Source organism: Mustela nigripes, chromosome 5, assembly GCF_022355385.1.
Source record: "Mustela nigripes isolate SB6536 chromosome 5, MUSNIG.SB6536, whole genome shotgun sequence".
NCBI classification, from domain to species: domain Eukaryota; kingdom Metazoa; phylum Chordata; class Mammalia; order Carnivora; family Mustelidae; genus Mustela; species Mustela nigripes.
This window is the reverse complement of record NC_081561.1, coordinates 95,637,184-95,659,594: the sequence shown is the minus strand read 5'-3', so window position 1 is coordinate 95,659,594 and position 22,411 is coordinate 95,637,184. Positions and strand designations below refer to the sequence as shown.

The window sequence follows — 22,411 nt, the reverse complement described above, 5'->3', positions numbered from 1 at the left end:
TGGGTGAAGAGGAGATATCGGCTTCCAGTTTTGGAATGAATTAAGTCACAAGGATAAAAGGTACAATGCAGGGAATACAGTCAATGATCTTGTAACAGTGCTATATGGGGACAGATGACAGCTACACTTGTTGAGCACAGCACAATGGGGAGAGGTGTCCAATCACTACGTTGGGTGAAGAGGAGATATCGGCTTCCAGTTTTGGAATGAATTAAGTCACAAGGATAAAAGGTACAATGCAGGGAATACAGTCAATGATCTTGTAACAGTGCTATATGGGGACAGATGACAGCTACACTTGTTGAGCACAGCACAATGGGGAGAGGTGTCCAATCACTACGTTGTACACCTGAAGCTAATGTGACACTATGTGTTCAACTACACTTCAATTAAAACAAATTATTCCTATCTTTCTAGCCCAATTTCTCCTTCCACTGAAGCTCCCTTTAACTGAATGACAAGAGCAAGGAGTAGCAAGGCATACTAGGTAAAGAAAGTAGGGAAACAGCATTTGATTTCCTAACAAGAACTGCAGTTATGGGGCAGGGGAGAGGGGTCGGGGGAAGAGAACTACAGTGTTACCTCCCTCCTTAGAAAATCCTACAGCAGGAGAACCAACAGCATCTTGGTAGGGAACACGAGGCATCCCAACAGGTCTCAGGAAAAAATTAACAGATGATAAGAATGTGATCCAACAAAAAGAAAATGGCACACAGGCTGTAACTACCAAATGAATGACACAAACAGTAGGCATTAAAGCACATGTAGAAGAGAAATACTGACTCTGCCATCTCAAGCTATCTACTCTAAGAATAGTCCAGAATTGTAAGTCATTTGACAGGGAAGCAGACAGCCAGGAACTTGTCTGGTCAAAATGGAGCATAGTGAAATACTTGGAGAAAAGGATTTCGCTAATCATAGAATGTTCTCTACTTTGTAAATATTGACACCCTTGACTTTGTATGTCATTTTTACTCTTTTTGCAATAGTTTCTGCTGTCAGAACTCTCGGGCACAGTGCTCATACTAACCTGTGTTCCTTCCAGGCCCTATGTCAGCAAGCCAGTCTATCCTGGCCAGAGCCACTGGCCGGAATTAACTCATCTCACCTTGACCATGCATCAACAGAAATCTTCCTTTTGGTCTTGAGTCATTTCCTGCCCCAACTATAGCAATTTCTGCTTTTACAGTCTTCTTAAATATTGAATCATAAACTCTGTATGTGGTCAGGACAGCCAACTTTTGCATTTCAACTCCCACATTACATTAAAGTGTCTACACCCCCTTTTTCTTTTTTTTTTTTTTTTTGCCTGTTGCTGAGTTTGATTCCAAGTTAATGATCTCCTAAGGGACTATACTCTGGTCCATGTGCTCACACCGTTGACTTTCTGGGGCCGCTTGGTGAGTATACGCCCAGAGGAAGGGGTGGCAGCTGGGGGCCATCTCTGAAAACTTTGGGGGATTTCTTCTTTCATGACCATGAATCATCTTCCTTCTCAGTCTCAACTTTAAAACTTTCCTTTTCCTCTGCAAATCAGAAACTTAATAGGATGTCTGCTGGGCTGTGTAATAGCCTCCAAAAGGAAGTGATGAAGGTTTTGGCTTGAATCATTGAACTCAAGTTGGAAAAGTAATCTACAGTAATGTACTACAGGGAGCAGTCCCTTCCTAACATAACAGGATGGGCTATAGATGATCTAAAAAAAAAATTTTTTTTTTTTTTTACTTTTCTAACCATCCATTTTTATTTTACTTTACAGAGACGTTTCTGTGCAGGCACTGATTCTGAATGAAAGATGAGGATTAAAACAAATTTATTCCAGGGTCTGAACCTGTTAGAATGAAATGTCCTGTAGGATTTTAATTAAAATGTCCAGTGAAGAATCCACAGGGAACACAATCTAACTTATTTCCACTTCCTCATATCCTCTCTTATGTTTACTCCAAACCCTTAGCGATCAAGAAGGGAGTGATTTCTGACTCCCCAAATCCTGCACCACAGCAAGGATGCCTCACTGACAGAGGGCGGGGAGTGGGGAGCGGTACCAGAAGGCATCTCAAACAGAGGTCAGTATTTTCATCCAGAAACCTCTATCCCTCCTTCCCTAGCACAGTCCTGATGGAATACAGGTTATCCTAGCCTCACGATGGGGCCGCATCCCAATAAACTAACACTAAATGAGTAAATTTATCCTAAGTTGAAAACACACTGCATAAGTCTAACCTACTGCACATCAGAGCTCAGCTGAGGCAGCCTCAACATTGACATCAGCCAACAGAGAGGCACAATCATCTAACATAAAACCTAGTTTATGATAATGGGCTGAACAGCTCATGAAACTTCCAGTATTCATGCTGTCCTGAAAGTGGAAAATGGAATGAATGCACAGAGACAGAAGAGTTTTGAGGATAATGGTATCCTTGAAATATATTTTTCATTGATTAGTACTACAAATGCATTTTCTCTTCCTTATAATTTTATAATAACATTTTCTTTTCTCTAGCTTACTTTATTATAAGAATACAGTATATAAGGGGCATCGGGGTGGCTCAGTTGGTTACGCGTCTGCCTTCAGAAGATCCTGCCTTCAGGATCCCAGGGTCCTGGGATCAGCCCCACACCAGGCTCCCGGCTTGTGCTTTCTTTCTCTCTTGCTTGCTCTTGCTCTCTCAAATAAATAAAATCTTTAAAAAAAACCCAGAAACAACAGTATATCTTACTTATACAAAACGTGTTAATCGACTATGTTACTGGTAAGGCTTCAGATCAACAGTAGGCTATCAGTATAGTTGTATGTGGATTTTGACTCTGTGGAGGGTTGGTGCCCCTGACCCCTGCATTGTTCAAGGGTCAACTGTCTATATAGCAGTAATAATAATGGGGAGCAGGAGACGAGGGAAAAGCCACAGGCACTGGGCTGAGGCCTTATTCGTGGAAAATGGGGTATCTTCTTCCTCTTCCCAAGTTTACTTCATTCCTCATCTTTTGTCACACTTGTTACTCCCTAAGTGGTTGGGTGGGGAACAGAGGAGTCTGTCTCCGACACCCGGAGCGGAACCCAACCACACCCTGTAAACATTTGTCGCCCAGAGGTCTGTGCTGCCATGGTCAGGCACTTACTGGGGCTCACTACTTCTCTATCTTCTCCATTTTCCTTTTCCTGCTGGTCAAGTCGTTGGCCCGTGCAAAGTACTAAAAGGGGACAAAGTTCTACTCTCCTAATACTTTCCACCTTTTCCCAACAGCTGCTTCCCTGGAGAAAGGAGAGAACAAAGCACCCAACTGTATCAGTTTCCCAGGGCTACTACTTCAAGTACAAAAACCAGGTAGCTTCAAAAAGGAATTTATGGTCTCCTGGCTCTAGAGCCTAGCAGACCAAAAATCAAGGTTTCAGCAAGGCCATGTTCCCTCTGAAACTTGTAGGGAAATCATTCACTCCTAGCTGGAGCTTGCCAGCAATCCCTGGCGTTCCTCACAGATGGGTCCACGTCCATCGCTCCAGTCCTCCATCTATGTATGTTCCATGTGCCTTCACATCACCTTCCCTCCGTGTCTGGGTCCAAATATCCCCACACAGAATTAGGGCCCGCTCTAGTAACCTCATCTTAACTTGATTAAAGCTACAAAGATTCTATTTCAAAACAGGGTCCTCCTCTGAGATAGAGGGGCTTAAGACTTTAACATATCTTCTTTTGGGGAACACGATTTAACCTGTAAGACCACCTCACAGTGTCATTTGGACAATGAAATGAGATGACGCAAAGATTTAAATGGGAGACCTGAAACCATAAAACTCCTACAAGAAAGCATAGATAGTCATCTCTTTGATATCTGGCTTAGCAACATTTTTCTAGTTATGTCCTCTCAAGCAAGAGAAACAAAAGGAAAAATAAACTACTGGGACTATACCAATATAAAAAGGGTTGCACAGCAAGGGAAGGCCTCAACAAAACAAAAAGTCAACCCTACTAAATGAAAGAAGATTATCTGCAAATGATACAGCCAATCAGGGGTTAATATCCAAAATAGATAAAAACTTATAAAACTCAACACCAAAAAACCCCACAAATTAATCTGATTAAAAAGTAGGCAGAGGGGGTGCCCACGTAGCTCAGTGGGTTAAGCCTCTGGCTTTGGCTTGGGTCATGATCTCGGGGTCCTGGGATCAAATCGGGCTCTCTGCTTAGCAGGGAGCCTGCTACCCCCTCTCTCTGCCTGCTTGTGATCTCTCTCTTTCTCTGTGTCAAATAAATAAATAAAATCTTAAAAAAAAAAAAAAAAAGCAGAGGACATGAATGGTTATTTTCCAAAGAAAACATACAAATGGCCATCAGATACATGAAAGGAAGCTCAACACCACTAATCAGAGACATGCAAATCAAACCTACAATGAAATATCACAACTATCAGAATCATTATAATTAAAAAGACAAAAAAATAACAAATGTTGGTGAGGTTGTGGAGGAAAAAGAACCTTGGTACACCGCTAGTGGGGACAAAAACTGGTGCCATCTCTGTGAAAAGCAGTATGGAGGTTCTTCAGAAAAACTAAAATAGAAAGAAGTAACACATGATCCAGAAATTTCACTAGTGGATATTTACCCAAAGAAAGCAAAAACATTAATTTGAGAAGATACAAGCCCATCTCTATTTATTGCAGCATTATTTACAACAGCCAAGATATGGAAGTAATCCAAGTGTCCACTGATAGATGATGAATGGATAAAGATGTGAAATATATACACATTAGAATATTACTCAGCCATAAAAAAAAAAAGAGTGAAATCTTGCCATTTCCGACACCACCAATGGACCTAGAGGGCACTATGCTAAGTGAAGCAAGTCAGAGAAAGACAAATACCATGATCTCATTTACATGTGGAATCTAAACACAACAAAACAAAACAAAAGCAAAATAGACCCATAAATACAGAGAAAAGCTAATGGTTGTTCAGGCAAGGGAGGAAGTGGGGGGGATGGGCAAAATGGGTGAAGGAGAGCAGGAGGTATAGGCTTCCATGTACAGAATGAGCACATCACAGGAATGAAAGGTACCGCATAGGGAATAGAGACGATGGTGTCATAATGGCATTCTATGGTGACAAGACGGTGAACTACCTTTGGGGGGAGCATAGGAAAACACACTGAGTTGTCCGATCACTATGCTATGCACCTCAAACTACTATAAGATTGGGTCAACTATACTTTAACTGAAAAAAAGAAATGAAATAATGCATAGAAAGAGCTTAGTACAGTGTTTGGCACATAATAAATGAGCAATAAATATCAGCCAACATCGATACTGTTCTTATCATGACTAGGTCATGCAGTCTTTCTGTCCCATTGCATCTTTGCTAAAAAGGCTTCGTAAACAAGTCGTTATAGCAATCAAGTTTCAGAGAAGGATATTCTAAATACTACAAAAAAATAAAAGCTCCGAAATCCTTGGGGAAGGAAATAATTCCAATGACTGACTGGCTAGTAAGTTGTCGAATGTTCTTTGTTCTAGCCACTGAGCCCTGAAGCATCAAGGAAGCACAGAATGCAGAGCAGTGTAGGAATCAGTAAAGAAAGTCCTCCAAAGAATCTGCTGACATCTGAATTTCTACGTTCTTTCGTTTGGAAGAAAAAAGTCTGGATTCTACCCCAACATTCTCCCTACAATGCCACAAAGAATATACACCCATATTTTTAAAAACAGAAACCCATACAGGACAACAGACACACATAACATCAGAAAACCAGAAGCCAATGAACCAATGACTGCTAATGGTCTAAGGAGTGGAGATTTAAATATAACGAAAAAAAAAAAAAGTGATCACTTTGAGTTTTAAAAGGTATTTCAGATTCTAAAATATAGTCATCGTTGTGCAACAGGGACCGCTAGTCACAACTAAGGCACTGCCGCAATAGACGCGTGCTCTCCTTTGTACTAATAAAGCTTGTTTTGATTTGGACCTTCTTGGAACAAAAGGTAGTGTGTCCCTACCCCATCCCCATGCATTTTGCTAAGTCATTTTTCTACCAAAACAACACTCGGAGCCTCATCAATCCTCGCTGCCAACGCTATTGCATAATTCAGTACTTATCTTGACCTAACTAGCAAATTCAGGCCTCCAACCAATCTTGCTTTGGCTCATTCACTTGGTCTTTGGCTGATTCTCTGGAACCATCTGTAACTCAGTGCCTCTGAGCAACAACTGCCCTGGATTTTCCCCTTCCTATGTAAGGACTTGAAACAGAACATCCTCATACTTGCCTGCAAGTAAGTCCACAGGTATACAAACAACAGGTTTATGTGTCTTTCCAAAAAGGTCTTTGATTTTTTTTTTTTTAAGTCAAACCTATTATAACAAAAACAAACTGTTTTGCAGCTTGAAAAACTTTTTGGCTGACAACAGGACAGTTTGCCTTTCCCAGGGCTGGGGAAGAGGACCTTCCTGTTTTCTACAATAGAAGAACTAGAAGTCATGAGAAATAAAGTGGTGTTGTTCCAGAATGTGTAGCAACCTAGTGACAACGAGGCACACCAGACCTCTGTGCTTCTCTCTGCCTCCTTGGAAGCGATGAGCTCTCAAAGCCCTAAGTGTATGCCATCCTGACCTACACCCACACTGACACCTACACCCACACTGACACCCAAGACCGCAGAAGAAACCAGGCAGCCTGGGTGGAAAATGGGAAAACACAGACTGCAGATCCCCTTCTGGCTCTACCCCCAAATTCTGCTCAAAGAATAGTAGAGTCCACATCCATCTGGGTCTGGTCTTGTTCAGGCAGCCATTTGCAAACGGCTGCAAAAACACAACTTCAGTGTTTCACATCTAACAGATCTACTCAGAAGTCTAAAATCTGCAGAAGCCAAAATCAACTGGCAATTGTTGCATTATGGGTAGTGAAATCGGGGCAATGAAATGTCAGCATTTTTTGAAAAAGGAAACTGGGAACCCAAGCTTACTCACATAGCTGAAGAACAGAGGCTGCCAACAAGAATGGGTCTCTGATGGCTGTAAGAGCTTTAAACCATCAATGTATGTAAAGACACGGTGAAGTGCAAGGAATTATAACAATGTAAATACCATTATCTAATTTCTACAGCAGCACCTCTTAGAGTAAGTGATGTGATCTGCTAAAAATCTCTTCATGTTTAAGGAGTGAATTAGCTCTATTTGTCCCTGTTCTCAGTTTCCATGGAAGTTCATCCACCACGGAAGGCATCCCGCCTTCTAAAGACACAAGGTCTGGAATGCACAGCCCTTCGGTGACAGAAGCTAGGGAGTCCTTTGATATAGAATGTGGGGGTTACTGACATGCTGTTCTGTTGAAACAGCACAGACTCTTTGCTAATGCTAAAGTTACATCACATGGATTTTACTGCATCTTTCATGTACCACTTATGAATCATTTGATACCTATTTGCTTTAAAGCTCACCATAGAGTCTCAATTTCATAATAGCCCAATCAAGGCAAATCACCACATGCATCAGTGTTATGAGGGGCTTTCATTAAGTCACCACCTGGACCCCACATGTTACACAAGTTGGAGTAACGTGTTGCTGAAGGCGGCAACGACCTTCCCCCAGTAGAGTCTGTCCTAATGCTATGCTTTTGTAGAATGTTTTCAATTAAATTGTAATTCATGAAAAAATATGCCTTAAAAATGAAATGCTTCATCTTTCTAGTACAAAATGTTCATGGTCTTTATAGACTTTCCCAAAGATTTCCAATTCCTTCCAGTTTTCTTTAGAGTCACAATCAAGTTCCCCCCAAATAAAAATGTAGTATATAAGTGGCAGACTTATTCATTACTCGGTAACAAGTCTTCTTCAGACCACAGCGAATCTCATTTTCTACCATATTCACACTGAAATGTGTCCAGTGGGGACACTCCCTTGTGATATTTGTATAAATTCTTGATTGGACACTGAAGACTCCTAATGAAGACGTAAACATCCACAATAAATGGCTGGCAATCCTGACAGAAAGAGTGATCAATTCAATGAAACCCTGGGAAAATATTTCACGAAAAAGCTCAAGATAATGAAAGATCTAATACATTCACATGAGTCCAACACTCAAAAAAAAAAAAAATCAGTTAAGTGGATGCTTTTGATATTTTACGTGTTTCTAATGAGTCAACTATTAAAAAAGATCTCATATTATTGCAACTTGAACTCCATTTAACCAGAAAATATGTTTTCATTACAAATACCTCTTGCCTTCAGAAAACCCTGCCTATTCACAAGTCTTATACATTTTACTCTTGAGTATAGGGGAATATTTTTAACAAATATTTCCTAATACGTAACCCAGATTTATGCATTTATTTCTTTTTAATTAAAAGATTTTATTTATTTATTTGAGAGAGAGAGCAAGAGCAAGGGGGAGAGGGAGAAGCAGACTCCCCACTGAGCAGGAGCCGGATGTGGGGTTTGATCACAATATCCTGGGATCATGACCTGAGCATAAGGCAGACACTTAACCAACTGAGCCACCCAGGTGCCCCCTTATACATTTATTTTTAAGCTATATATTTTAAAAATGGATTTCACATAAATTAACAGTTAATATCAATTCTAAATTGAGCATGTGAAATCAGATCGTCCCTCCATCTAAAGATGAAAAGTGTAGGAAAATTAATTTGCTGTCTAACTAAAGGAGATCCAACTATTAATAGTTAATAAAAATGAACATTTATGATCTGCTTACCACATGCCATGCAGTTTTAATGATTCAATTCATCTCACCATAATTGATTGATCCTCATTTTACAGATGAGGACACTGAGGCACAGAATGGCTAAGGAACTTGCCAGGTCTCACATCCACCAAATATTTGAAGCTAGGATTTGAACCCAAACAGTCTGAAGTACTCCCTTTGTTCTAAACTACCCTACAGAACAATCTTTCAGTTTTCTAAGATGTTTAATTAATTTGTTTCTAAATGTTCTAACTCTGTTACTCTTCTCTGTTTAAAACTTTTAAAATATGTATTATTACTTCTTTTTGTTAAGACTTTGTTTTTTTTAACTAGCTTCAGATTCTTTCTTTTTTTTTTTTTTTTTAGATTTTTTTGATTTATTTTCAAGACAGATCACAAGTAGGCAGGGAGGGAGGCGGGGGGGGGGGGGGGAAGCAGGGAGCCTGATGAGCAGCTTGATCCCAGGACCTTGGGATCATGACCTGAGCTGAAGGCAGAGGCTAAACCCACTGAGCCACCCAGGTACCCCCCTAGCTTCATATTCTTAACAAAATCAAGGGACAGGTGCAGGGATCTCCCAGCCCCCCGCCCCCCACCCCGCCACACACACACACACACACACACACACACACACACGCAGAGCCTCCCCATTATCAACATCTCCTACTGTGGCATTGTGATTTATAATAAGATATTACGAACTTGACTTTTCTCCCAATCCTGGCCCAGGGCTCCTAAAACTCCACAATTTCTGGAGCCATAGACTGTCTTTACCAGGTCAGTGGAGGCCCTTCTGAGCACACCTGAGTTTATGCTAATGAAGTACCCTATGGTGGGGTCCCTAGAAAGCCTCAAGATCAGGCTGCTTGCCTGAAAGACCAGAAGATCAGAGGGTCGGACCTTTCAATCTCAACCCACCACCCCCAACTGCAGGCAGTTGGAAAAGCACTCAAGACTGAAATGAATCCATAGCCAATGGCCAATGATTTGGTCAATCATGCCTGTGTAATAAAGCCTCTGTAAAAACCCAAAAGGACAGGGTTCAGAGCGCCTCCAGATTAGTGAGCACAAGATGTTATGGGCAGTGGCACCCCAGAGAGCACGGAAGCTCCCAAACATGTTGCCCCATGCATCCCTTCATCTGGCTGTTCCCGAGTGATAGCCCTTTATAATAAACAGGTGATGTGGTGATCTAGTAAGTAAACCAGTTGATCGAGTAAGTAAGTTGGTTTCCTGAGTTCTGTGAGCTGCTCTAGCAAAGTAATCTAACCTGAGGAGGGGGCCATCAGAACCTCCGATTTGTAATGGTTTGTCAGAAGCTCAGGCAAGCGCCCGGACCTGGACTGCCATCTGGAGTAAAGATACTCTTCAGGACTGAGCCCCTAACCTGAGGCAGACAGTGCCAGACTTGAGTCAAATTTGTGGTCAGTGTCAAATGAGAAGTGGACAATTGCTTTCACAGTATTGTAAAAAACCCATGAGGGGGGCCTGGATGGCTCAGATGGTTGAGCGTCCGACTCTTGATCTCAGCACTGGTCTTGATCTCAGGGTGAGTTCAAGCCCTGCGTTGTTGTTGTTAAAAAAACAAGGGTGCCTGGGTGGCTCAGTTGGTTAAGCAACTGCCTTCGGTTCAGGTCATATCCCAGAGTCCTGGGATTGAGTCCCACATTGGGCTCCCAGCTCCACGGGGAGTCTGTTTCTCCCTCTGACCTTCTCCCCTCTCATATTCTCTCTCAAATAAAAAAATCTTAAAAAAAAAAAAAAAAAATATATATATATATATATACACACACATACAACAACAACAAAAATCCCATCAGATCCAGCAGAGTAGTATGGTTACTGCCACTGATGAATCTACACTGGCAGTTCATTATCACTCAAAATCCAGAGTTTACATTATGTTCACTTTCGGTGTTGTACTTTCTCTTATATGGGTTTGCACAAATATATAATGACATGTATCCATCATTATAAAAATCCTCTTTACTCCATCTGCTCATCCCTCCCTTGCCCCCAAAAAACTGATCTTTCCACTGTCTCCACGGTTTTGCCTTTTCCAAAATGTCACAGATTCAGAACCCTTTTCTGATTGGCTTTTTCGATTTAGTAATATGCATTTAAGCTTCCTCCATGTCTTTTGATAGCCTGATAGTTCATTTCTTTTTAGGGCTGAAAAATATTCTATTGTCTGGATATACCGTAGATTATTTATTCAATCAGCTACTGAAGGACATCTTGGTTGCTTCGAAGTTTGGGAAATTATGAATAAAGATGCTATAAACTAATCCGTATGTGTTTTTGTGTGAAAATAAGTTTTGAACTTCTATGGTACCAAGGAGCACACCTGCTGGATTGGATGGTAAGAGTATGTTCAGTTTTCTAAGAAATCATCCAACTGTCCTCCCAAGTGTCTGAACCACTTTTCATTCCCATCAGCAATAAATGAGAGTTCCTATTACTTCACATCCTCTTAAGCATTTGGTGTTGATGGTTTTCTACATTTTGGCCATTGTTATGGGTGTGTAGGGGTATCTCATTGTCTTTTTCCAAAAAAAAATTTTTTTTAACCCTGGGTATTTCCAAATATAGACATCTGTAAAATTGCCAATACTTTATTCTGTAAGTGAGGTCTTTAAAATCCTCTGAAAATGAGTGTAAGCCTATAGCAAAGAGCCTTATTCTTAAACTAGAATATTCTTAAACTAGAATATTCCTTTCTTCTACAAATAACTTAATTTTGCAACACTGCCTTTTTAAAGGCATCCCAAAAAGCTTATAAACATTTTTTGGGCTCTAATAAGATACTTGTTGGTTGACAGCAAGTCTAAGTATTAAAGTCCAAGGGTGCCTGGCGGGCTCAGTTGAAAAACCACATGACTTTTGATCTTGGGGTTGTAGTTCAAGCCCCACACTGGGTGTAGAGATTTCTTAAATACATAAACTTAAATATATCTATATCTATATCTATATCCATCTCTCTCTCTCTCTCCCTTCCCCCTTCTCTCTCTCTCTCTCTGTGTATGTGTGTGTGTGTGTGTGTGTGTGTGTGTGTGTGTATAAAAGTCCACAAAATTAACTAGGATAAAATTTTAAAGTAACTAGAGCTAGGGATACATCCCAAGATTTTTTTTTTCATTCTTTTTCTCAAATGGCACTTTTCATTAAAATTAAAATCAAATGCATTTGTTTCTTTCACTTGTATTCCACTATTAACCTGAATAGCAGGAGAGAAAATGAAGCCATAATCAAGCATAGAGTCATGGGTAGACACACTAGACCCTCCTCACACTATGCGCTGTAAAATCAAACTAACGAGCAATAGATGGCCCACGAAACTGACTGAATCAAATCCGCATCACACACACCAAGGAAAGTCGCAGCGTAACTTCTGTGAGAGAGTATAAGAATCCAAGGAGCATTCATTATAAATAGAAACATATTCATGTTTTTACCAATCACTTTAGAAGGGTGAAAGACAAAGAGAGAGCCCTTCAGAGGAGAAATGACTGATTACAGAGAGGAAAAAAAACTGTCTCCTTATCAAGCGTTTGTCTTCTGAGTCTCAGAGACACCCGAAAGCCTGGGTACCCAGCATCTGTGCTGCAATGTCTCTATTACCCGACTGACATGCGAGGAAAAATACAAGTGAGGTTATCTCAATGAAGCATCTCATCTAATGAAGAATTAATGCCATCCAGTGAAACATATTATGGAACCAAAGATGGGACACTAGACAGCTGGCTGGGAGTACAGCTAAGGCAACCATTTTCGGGTCTCATTACCGAAAGTCAATCAATCAATCAATAAGCAAAGCCTCTGAAAAATGACAAATCCAAATGGTCAAAAAATATGTTTTACCTCAAAATTAGTTTGAAGGTTTGGTTAGGTCTGACAGTGTCAGTCTTAGTCTGTACTCATGGGCATTAAATAGTTAGTTCTAGAGCCTTAGCCTCTACCCATTTAAAGCCACTATTCTGAGATCCATTTTATTTCTACTGTATAATAAGAACTTGCGTAAACCATGAGTAAGCACATCATGTATCACTGTGAGGTACTATGGTTAAGTCTGAAGCCAAAAGCACCCTTACAAAGAATACATTAGACAAGCTACCAGTTACAGGTTTTCCTCTTATGTCCTTTGTAAAATTGAGCTACAGATCTGCTTCTGAATTAATATGCACAACTGAATATTTCTCTCTCTTTTGCTGTTCTCTGGAATTAAAGATCAGTCAGCTGTGAGACCCTGTGCATATTGCTACAAATAATAATTCCCCTCTTTAAGGAACAGCACATCATTCACTCCAACAGATAAAGACAGGTAGATAGATATGAGTACGCAGATATGTACCTAGATACTTTTTTCTTCAGAACAAAAAAGAATCCTAGGACTACATGTCTAAAGATCTCTTGCACTAACCCAGCCTACTTGTGAGCTTAAGAGAATCACCATTTGAAAGGGACCACAGAGCAACCCTTGACTACTTAGAGATATTGAGTGGAACTATGGAAACTAGTGGAAGTCAGATACATCACATGGTATGTTCCCTAAACACTTAGCCCAGGTCTCACCATGGCCAACTCACCCACCCACCGGAGTTACTTCTGTAAGACACAGAAGGGATCATGTTGGGTGTCTGTCAAATTCTGCACTGGCTGCTCACTGGAGCCCAGAAAATGATTGTACCCACCTCCGTGCTCCGTGCTACTTCATGTTTATTCCCTGGCTCTGCCCAGACACCCATCCCTCGCTTCGTTCTTCTTTACCTCTCAACCCCTCATTGGGGAACAGTCTTTTTTTTTTTTTTTTTTTAAAGATTTTTTTATTTCTTTATTTGACAGACAAAGATCACAGGTATGCAGAGAGGCAGGCAGAGAGAGAGGAGGAAGCAGGCTCCCTGCCAAGCAGAGAGCCTGATGTGGGGCTTGATCCCAGGACCCTGGGATCATGACCTGAGCCAAAGGCAGAGGCTTTAACCCACTGAGCCACCCAGATGCCCCCGGGGAACCGTTCTTAACTAACACCTAACTCACGGTCTGGGTCCCAAGTGAAGGGCATTTCTGGAAAGTGGCCTCCCTCCGCACCATGCCCCCACCCCGGGCCCCCACTCCGTACCCACGGCACTGCGGGACTGAGTGCTTCTTTACATGAGGGACGCGGGGGCTGCTGCAGGTCTTCCTACAAAAGTAGGTCTTTCTGGAAGACAGGGGGCAAGTGTTGCTAGTACTTAGCTCAAGAGCTTAAGCAAAAAGGCTGATTAAATAGATACATGAAAGAATAAACCATAAAGCTGCTAGTAGGGGTTATCTTCTGGGAAACAACACATGATCCAAATCCCAGCTCCTGTTTACTATCTGTGTGACTGAGGACACCCCTGTGTACGTCTCCACTGTGACATGGGGACAATAATGCTCACTGGTCACAGGAGAGAATCTAGGAAGTATGCGAAGGGCCCTGGACAGTAGTGGGACCCAGTGCTTGGGAACATTCCCTGCCCCACCCCCACCAGCTGCATTCTGTCATCAGAAATGGGAGTAAACAATGAAAAACAAGTGTCGTGGTAAATGAGGTGGAAAAGGGAAGGGGTTACAAGGTAGAGAATGTCCGCTGAAGGCGATAAGTGGGGGGTGGGGGAGGTGTGAAAGGTCACTGTAGGGCAGGGGTCTCTTTCCACAGCCAGAATTATGAGACTTAATTTTGTCTCTGGCAAAGAACTGAAAATCAGGAGGCTATAGAGTTCTGCTCCCTACTCGGTACCTTGAGCCTTTAATTCCTCCTCTAAATGAAGGGGTGGAGGGCTCACTTCCAAGGTCTCTGCTCCCTGCGCTCCATCACCCTGCAAATGCACTTATAAAAACCACGAGGCTCTCAGCTGGCGAACGGGAACATAAAATTAAGATGAAGTCAGAATATTTGAAACTGGGGCTGACTCTCAAATTCCAAGACCTAAAATTAATTAAGTCATTAGCTGATGGGCTAAACAGGAGACACCGCCCCAAGAATACGTAAATTAATGCTTTCAAAGGACTTTGCAAAGCCCCCTGGGGATCTTACTAACATCTCCCCTCCCCCAAACTTTGCCTAAAACTACAAAGCAAGCGGGGGAGAGAAAGGAGTGGGGTGTGTGTGTGTGTGTGTGTGTGTGTGTGTGTGTGTTTAAGGACTTTCCTCAGTAAATAGCAAGACTGGATAAACCTAACAGTTTTTGGACTGAAGTCTACTATGTACTTTTCTGTGGCTTATATAGGCGTAAGAATGGGGACAGTCCACAGTATTGCCATACAATGGATATTCTCTTAAGCACTGCTAGGAAATGGGTGTAAATTGTAGGAACCAAGCAAGGAACAGAGGAAAAATAAGGTTTGGGGGAGGTGCATCTTGCAGGATCTTGCAAACAATAGACACTTACTAACTCCCTTTTCCTCCCTTCCCAGTTAGCAACCAGCTTTCAAGGACCGGCTCAACTTTAAGAAGTCGTCCAGTTCTGAAGGAAAAATCAGAATCATCACAACTTATGGAACGGATAATCAGTGCCAGAAAAGTGATCTACCATGTCTAATAACTATAGCAGTTCCTACTCATAAAAACCACTACCTTTCCTGCCTTCCCCCAAAAGAAATGTTGTGTCTGCAACATAAAGATAGAAGAGAGAAATCCCATAGGATCCTAACTTGTTTCACACTTCTCCGCCGAAATGCAAGCATGTCCTCGTGAAAGGTGACATGCTTTGAAAACCCAGACGGACCACATGTTGCGGAGTTAAGGAACTGAAGAATAAATTTCACAAAAGAGCCATGGTCTGATTGTTCAGGGTGTACAAACATTTCACAATCTGTCATTATCGTTTCCAGTGGAAGCACCAGGATTCTGGTTTGTATGATGAAACTGCTCGAGTGGTAGTTCAAGGAAGAGCAGAATTTATTAATGTCTTCATGAATGTACCCCATTGCAGCAGGTACAGTCTCTACAGTATTGGGCTTTGATGTGGCTCTTGCATTTCAGAAGCATATACTTTCTTCCTTTTCCATTCAATAAAACCTTGTACTCAGGACCCAGTAAATCCCAAGTACCAGAGATTTAAAAAAGGGGTGGGGGGTAAAATACTGACCCTGCCCTCCAGGCACTCACAAGGGCTAGTGTTTTGGTAAGCTCGTTTTCTCCAAATTCTCTATTTACATATTCACTTACTAGCATTTATTCATTCTAGCACAGCTCCAACATTTTCATGCCATAAATTATACTACTATTTCTTCTCTTAATAAGCATTTGTTAACAAATTATCTAAAAGCAACTGGTTGGTTCAGAACTGTGCAGGACTGAATTAATTTAAATGCAAAATGTATCATAATGAACTCCAACAACTATCCTGAGATCTATGCCCGGGGGTTAGAAACCTACAAAATCCCTGCGGTGGATGCTCAGTGCCTCTCAAGTTGGAAAAGGGAGCTGTGCTCATTCACCTAAAAAATATTTAACTCAACAGTCTTGGAGGTTTGATTTCTACACTTCGTGGAATCCAAAAAGTAAAGTAGCTACTGTGCCTGAAGCCTTGCAAGTATGTTTGGATGTATAATTCCCCTACTACCTCTACTCCCCTCAAGTTCTGTCCTTTAAAAGATGCTTCGAAATAGCATTTTCCTAAAATACTGGATGTAATTACATTTTTCCTGTGTTGATCTGGGATAGTTAACTGGGGGAGTATCATGGCATCAGCCTATACTGAGAACTGGGGTACAGTCTGTCGTTGTCACTAACAAGGTGTCTGTGCCATTGGTCAAGTCACTTCACCTGTACAGGCTGACAGACTGCAATTCTTATTCAAAAAATGGAGGAAATGGTTTCTTTTATCTCAGAAAGAACAAAGAAAGTCAACTGTCAATTGTCTTGATACATTTCTAGAAAGACAGGTTCCTCTAAACACGTGGATGATTATTTTCTAAAAGCAGAAAGAGTAAAGATCCTTTGAAGATGGTGATCTTTTACAGACATGCAAAAAAAAAAAAAGAGAGAGAGAGAGAGAGAGATAAACTGTATCTTCTTCTGAATTTTACTAAGAAACAATCCTGATGTCCACGTTTACCCCCAAAGGAAAATAAGATTGTCATAAAGATGGGAAAGCAGAAGTGAACATACTTGCTTTAGGACAATCATTTACATTCTTTTCAGTCTTGTACTGAACTACTGGCTCTGTAAGAAGTACATATTTTCTTTTCTCCTACATCTGCCCTTTGAATAACAGGTTTGAGCTTCTCCAGCCCCACCCCATCTTTTAAATCAGCCAAAGAATACTCTGTCACAACTGACCCAACAGCGCTGGAATCTGCCAGGGAAGGGAAAGCAAATCTTCAAAAAGTGCCACCTGCCACCCCCCCCCCAAGCAACCCTGAGCCCACACTCCCATTTAAATGAGCCCCTTCAGCGCTCCCCTCCACAGCCACACCCGAGTAAGAGATGCAATGTGATGTTATCAAACCAATTTTCTCAGTGACTAAAAATTTACAGAGCAGGATCTAAGAAAGAAATAACAAGTTAAGTTTCTGCCTGACTGACATAAAAAACAATCTATCACTATAACTTTTTTTTTTAAAGATTTTATTTATTTATTTGACAGAGAGAAATCACAAGTAGATGGAGAGGCAGGCAGAGAGAGAGAGAGAGGGAAGCAGGCTCCCTGCTGAGCAGAGAGCCCGATGCGGGACTCGATCCCAGGACCCTGAGATCATGACCTGAGCCGAAGGCAGCGGCTTAACCCACTGAGCCACCCAGGCGCCCTATAACTTTAAAGTATTCATTGAGTTTTCTGAAATTTCACTAAAGGCCCATATTCATTAATAAAGTTCAGAAAATGCAAAAACTTGAGATTTAAAATTTTTAAAAAAACATACTTTTTCTAAATATTAGAGAATGAAAAAAGCAGAAATCTTCAGGCTTCCCTGGTTTTCGTAAACACCAATGAAAACCTAAAAACGAGTTAGGTGAGACTTAAGGATGTCTGGAAAGATGAGACACAGGACTATTTTGCAGGGGGGAAAAATAGACAGCTATCACTTATTGAGTACCCATTATATGCCAGTATGCTGAACACTAGATATACATCAACATGACTAAAACTCAGAGAATCTAAAGCGAGGTAATGAAACTGAAGATCTCGTTTCTTTGCCTCATTTTGAGGTAATGAAACTTGAAGATCAGTGGGGTTGATACCTCGGCCAAGGTCAAGCAGTCAGTCAAAAAGGGACAGTGGGGATTTGACCCAGCCTCACTCACTCCAAAGCCCAAGTGCTTAATTCCTGTGCAAAAACAAACAAACAAACAAACAAACAAAAAACAGCAACACTTCTCATCAACCCCAAAGGAGAGTTTCTTTTAAAAAACTACACCTTCCATCAGAAAGATAAAAGACCCCAAAGTAAACAGAGAGACTTTTCCGACAACTGCCAATTCCAAATCTTTACAGTGAAATTGACTCTTCATGTGTAGATTAAGATGTTTGACTGTAATAGCGCCCACGCATTTGATTCCGGGCTACCTGCCTACCTACAGCTCCATCAAAATACATCTACTAATTCCCCAGGGTTTTGAACCCTGAACAAGTGAAAGCTTCATCGTCCATGCATAAGAACTATTTTCCAGAAATTATGCCAAATCCATGGGCGGTTTTAGTTACTGGGTATTTCAAAATACATGACAATACAGATTCAGCGAAATAAGTCCTATTGTTTTTCCTTCCAAACATAAAACAAATATCCTGTAATGCTACAAGTTGAAAAACTGCATACAGAGTAAGGGCATTCTTGGGCAGTTCTGAGAAGATGGTTGTTTTCCTCTCGTGGTCAGACAACAAATGGTGAAGAGATAAACATCAGTCCCATCAGCCTCTTTCCCAGTCCAACTGTGAAAGCACAACAGCCAAGTGCTACTTATTTACATCTAGTCTTTGAAGGAAGCTTTCTAGCCTCTTCCACGCCGACCTCTCAGCAGGTGTCCCAGATTAAACTGGTGACCATCGCACCCGATTGTTTAAAGAAAGATCTTTGATGGGATCTGGGGCTGGTTATTTTTTAATTAGGGCTTGAAATCCTATACGGTGTGTATTCAGCCCCCTGGGACCGACAGCGAGAGAAGGACAACTCCGAGGACTGGGCTTGCCCGCTCGGGCGAGCGCGAAGGGAGCGCGAGTCGCGGAGAGGGCTGTCCTGTCCGGGGGCCTGTGCCCCGCCCCTCCCGCGCCCGCCGGCTCCAGGTAACTCACCAGGATGCCCATCACGTCGGTCCAGAGCCGGGAGAACGCGTCGGACATGCCGGCGCCCACCTCGGGCTCCGGCTCGGGTTCGGGTTCGGGCTCCGGCTCGGGTTCGGGCTCCGGCCCCGGGCCGGCTGCTCCCGCGTCCTCCATGGCCGCGTCCCGCGCGCGCGCTCGCCGGCGGTGCGTCCGGGTCGGGTCCCCCCCGGGCGCCCTCGCTCCGCACCAGCGCGCGGCCGGCCCCCCCGGCGCCGGTCCCCGCCCGCCGCGTCAGCGAGCCGCGCCCCCGCGCCGCATGCCCCGGCCGCCCCGGCGACCCCGCGGGGGCCCCCTCGCAGGCGCCCGCACCTCGGCTCTAGGCGGCGGCGGGCCGCGCTACTGACAACTCCAGAAACTTTCTCCGCCGGGCTCGGCGCGGCCGCGGGGTAGCAGGAGGCAAAGTCCGCACCACCGAGTGGTACGGCGGGGAGCGCCGCGGCGCCGCGGCACTTAAAGCCGCGGCAAAGGCGGTTCTTCCTGGGACCGGGCCGGGCTGGCGAAGGCGCTCGACTCGTCCCTTCCAGCAAGTCTGGGCAGAGCCCCGCAGGGCTGAGCGCGGGGCCTCTGCCCCTGGGCGGGCGCGCCTCGGGACCCCTCTCTCGAAAATGAGCTCTTCCAGCTCCACATGACTCTCTCCCCTCGACGCGAAAGAAAGCGTTTAGCAACAAAAGGTGCTCTGATGTCAGGCTCTTTGCATGGAAATGAGCCACAGACAGGAGAACAAATCGCCTGTTGAAAGAGCAGCCGCGCGGCGGCTCCCGCCTGCCCAGGCTCCCAATCGCGCCATTCACTGAAGCCTTTTCGGTCCCAGCAACTCGAGATCTTGAATCTCCTCTCGCCGAAAGAGTTTCCCCGAGTCGTCGGTGTGGTTAAACAACCCGCACCTCGCCCCTCGCGAAGTCGAGCGACCTCAGGAAATACAACTCTGCGGCCCGCAGCCAGGACTTGCCAGAACAAGTGGGAAAGCTTGGGCACGAGCCATTGTGTGCACCGTTTTTTATCACGAGCGGGACAGTTTGGTTCCTGGATGCTCACAGTGTCCTCCATTGCTGGGGGTTTCAGCTGTTTAGGGAAAATGAGCTTCAGGTTTTAATGGTTGCCTTACAGCCAGGGCATAGGGAAAGGTCGTTTTCAAAACTCAAGGTTAGGGTTGTAACCGTTTAGCCAACACACACTCTGGGTCCCATGTGTGTGTTTTCCCAAGGACAAGGTCCATGACAGATTTATTTTATGAGGGAAATAGCCCTGTAGAGGTATTTATCCTTTTTTGATTCGTTCTTTAAAACCCACTCTGAGCATTTCCTCTGGGAGATGACAGTACACGTCACATCTGATTTGGTGACTGATCACTTCGCCAAACAGTTAAGAAATGTAAGGATACAGATGTAGTGAAAAGAAGGGCCATCTGTACCCCAGTGTTCATAACCCCAATGGCCACAGTCGCCAAACCATGGAAAGAACCGAGATGCCCTTCAACAGACGAATGGATAAAGAAGATGTGGTCCATATGGAGTCCACTATGGAGTATTAGGCCTCCATCAAAAAGGACGAATACCCACCTTTTGTATCAACATGGATGGGGCACTGGAGGAGATGATGCTGAGTGAAATAAGTCAAGCAGAGAAAGTCAATTATAGTATGGTTTCACTTACTTGTGGAGCATAAGGAATAACATGGAGGACATTGGGAGAAGAGGAGGAGAAGTGAGTCGGGGGAAATCGGAGGGGGAGACAAACCATGAGAGGCTGTGGACTCAGAAACAAACGGGGTTTTGGAGAGGAAGGAGGTGGGGGATTGGGTAAGCCTGGTGGTAGGTATTATAGAGAGCACATGCATTGCATGGAGCACTGGGTGTGGTGCATAAACAATGAATTTTGGAACACTGAAAAAAAAATTAAATTAAAAAAGAAAGAAAAGAAAAAGAAATGCAAAGAAACAGCTCCAAAGTGAAAGGACTGAGTGGTACAAAAAAGCAGGTGAGATGCCCCAGGCAGAAAGCCCTTACTTGCTTTAGAGGCCTCTCCAGGTTTTCATTTTGTTTTTCCTTCTGAGTCCACATAAAAGGAGGGGAATAAGATCATGTTCTTGAAATCCCCTTCCTAAAGCAATAATTACTGAAAACACCTATCAATGCAAATGGGCGTATAGCCCTTACAGGAAAGTTCAAAACTGAAAAAACTTTTCCAAAAGTAATTACACTTAGCAGTATAACCCCTGATGATGAAAATCCCTGAATTTTGAACGGCAAGAAAAAGAATGAGAAAGTTTTCCCTTGAGAGTAAGTAGGCATCATGTTGAAGTGTGAGGAGTGCTGGGCACTGAGTCAACATGGCCAGCCTAGTGCTTTCCTGGGTTGATGCAGGAGGTTTATCAGATACACGCTCTCAAAGGCTACATTGGGGAGGGCTAAATTTCCAGCACCAACCATGACTCTTTCTTCTTGACTCATCAGAGAACCTAAGGGCAAAGCATTTAACCTTTCTGTGCTATAGTTTCCCAATCCTAGATGAGGCAAGGCCTAACTAATTGCCACCCAGCTCCTCAGAGGTGATATTATATTTCAGGGTCATCTAAAGATAGGTACTTTTTAACAACACATATACACCTATCAATATAATTAAACCTTAACCAGCATTTTGGCACTTCTAGAAATCACCCTACCCTAGATATTAAAGTTCCTTTTCTCGGTGCTCAATAATAAGTAACATTTGGTGGCGTTGGGGGGGGGTGGATGTCGATACCTATAATTTTGCTGTCTATGGATAAATAAGAACTTTGGAGGAGGAGTCAGTGTTCGACTTCTACAACATTAATAATTCTGTTAGCCATTTAAAAAGTGAAGCTGAACTTCTCTACTCTCAACTTCATAATGCACATACTCAAAATGAGTCCAATTACTTCTCCCAAATTTGAGTCTTTTCTCCTTTAGTTAATGTCAATCATTACTTTCAAAAATTTCTTTAGGGGCTTTTTAACAAACGTAAGAGAATGACCATCAGCATCATGATCCAAGTACACAGGAATCCTGCTCTCTCTTTCCTCCGTTTCAGGACTCACTCTCATCTAGCTAATTGGAATTGTTATGGTGTTGGTGAATGAATTCCAAGGAAAGAAAGGGATCTAGAAGATTTTCCAGAAATCTAGTGGAGACCCAAAAGTTGATGATGAAAAAATTCTGTGAGTCCTAATAAATATTTATTGCAAGGAATGAAGAGCATCAGAATGTATTCATAGGGTCACCTGGGTGGCTCAGTTGTTAAGCGTTTGCCTTCTGCTCAGGTCATGATCCCAGGGTCCTGGGATGGAGCCCCGTATTGGGATCCCTGCTCAGCAGGAAGTCGGCTTCTCCCTCTCCCACTCCCCCTGCTTCTGTTCCCTCTCTTGCTGTGACTCTTTCTATCAAAATAAATAAATAAATAAATAAATAA

At 42.9% G+C, this 22,411-nt stretch overlaps 1 protein-coding gene across 3 annotated transcripts in view; it reads right to left on the bottom strand.

Annotated features, from left to right (window-relative positions):
• The window catches only part of SASH1 (SAM and SH3 domain containing 1), a 309,610-nt gene that overhangs the window by 173,729 nt on the left and 113,470 nt on the right, over nucleotides 1–22,411 (bottom strand). For 2 of the 3 annotated variants that reach the window (XM_059400909.1, XM_059400911.1), the window contains exon 1: nucleotides 18,954–19,150. The exons of the other annotated variant lie outside the window; for it this stretch is intronic. In XM_059400909.1, the coding sequence (XP_059256892.1) occupies nucleotides 18,954–19,097 (144 nt within the window). In that variant the 5' untranslated portion in view covers nucleotides 19,098–19,150. Of the gene's footprint in view, nucleotides 1–18,953; nucleotides 19,151–22,411 lie in introns of those variants that run through there. 3 annotated transcript variants of the gene reach the window in all.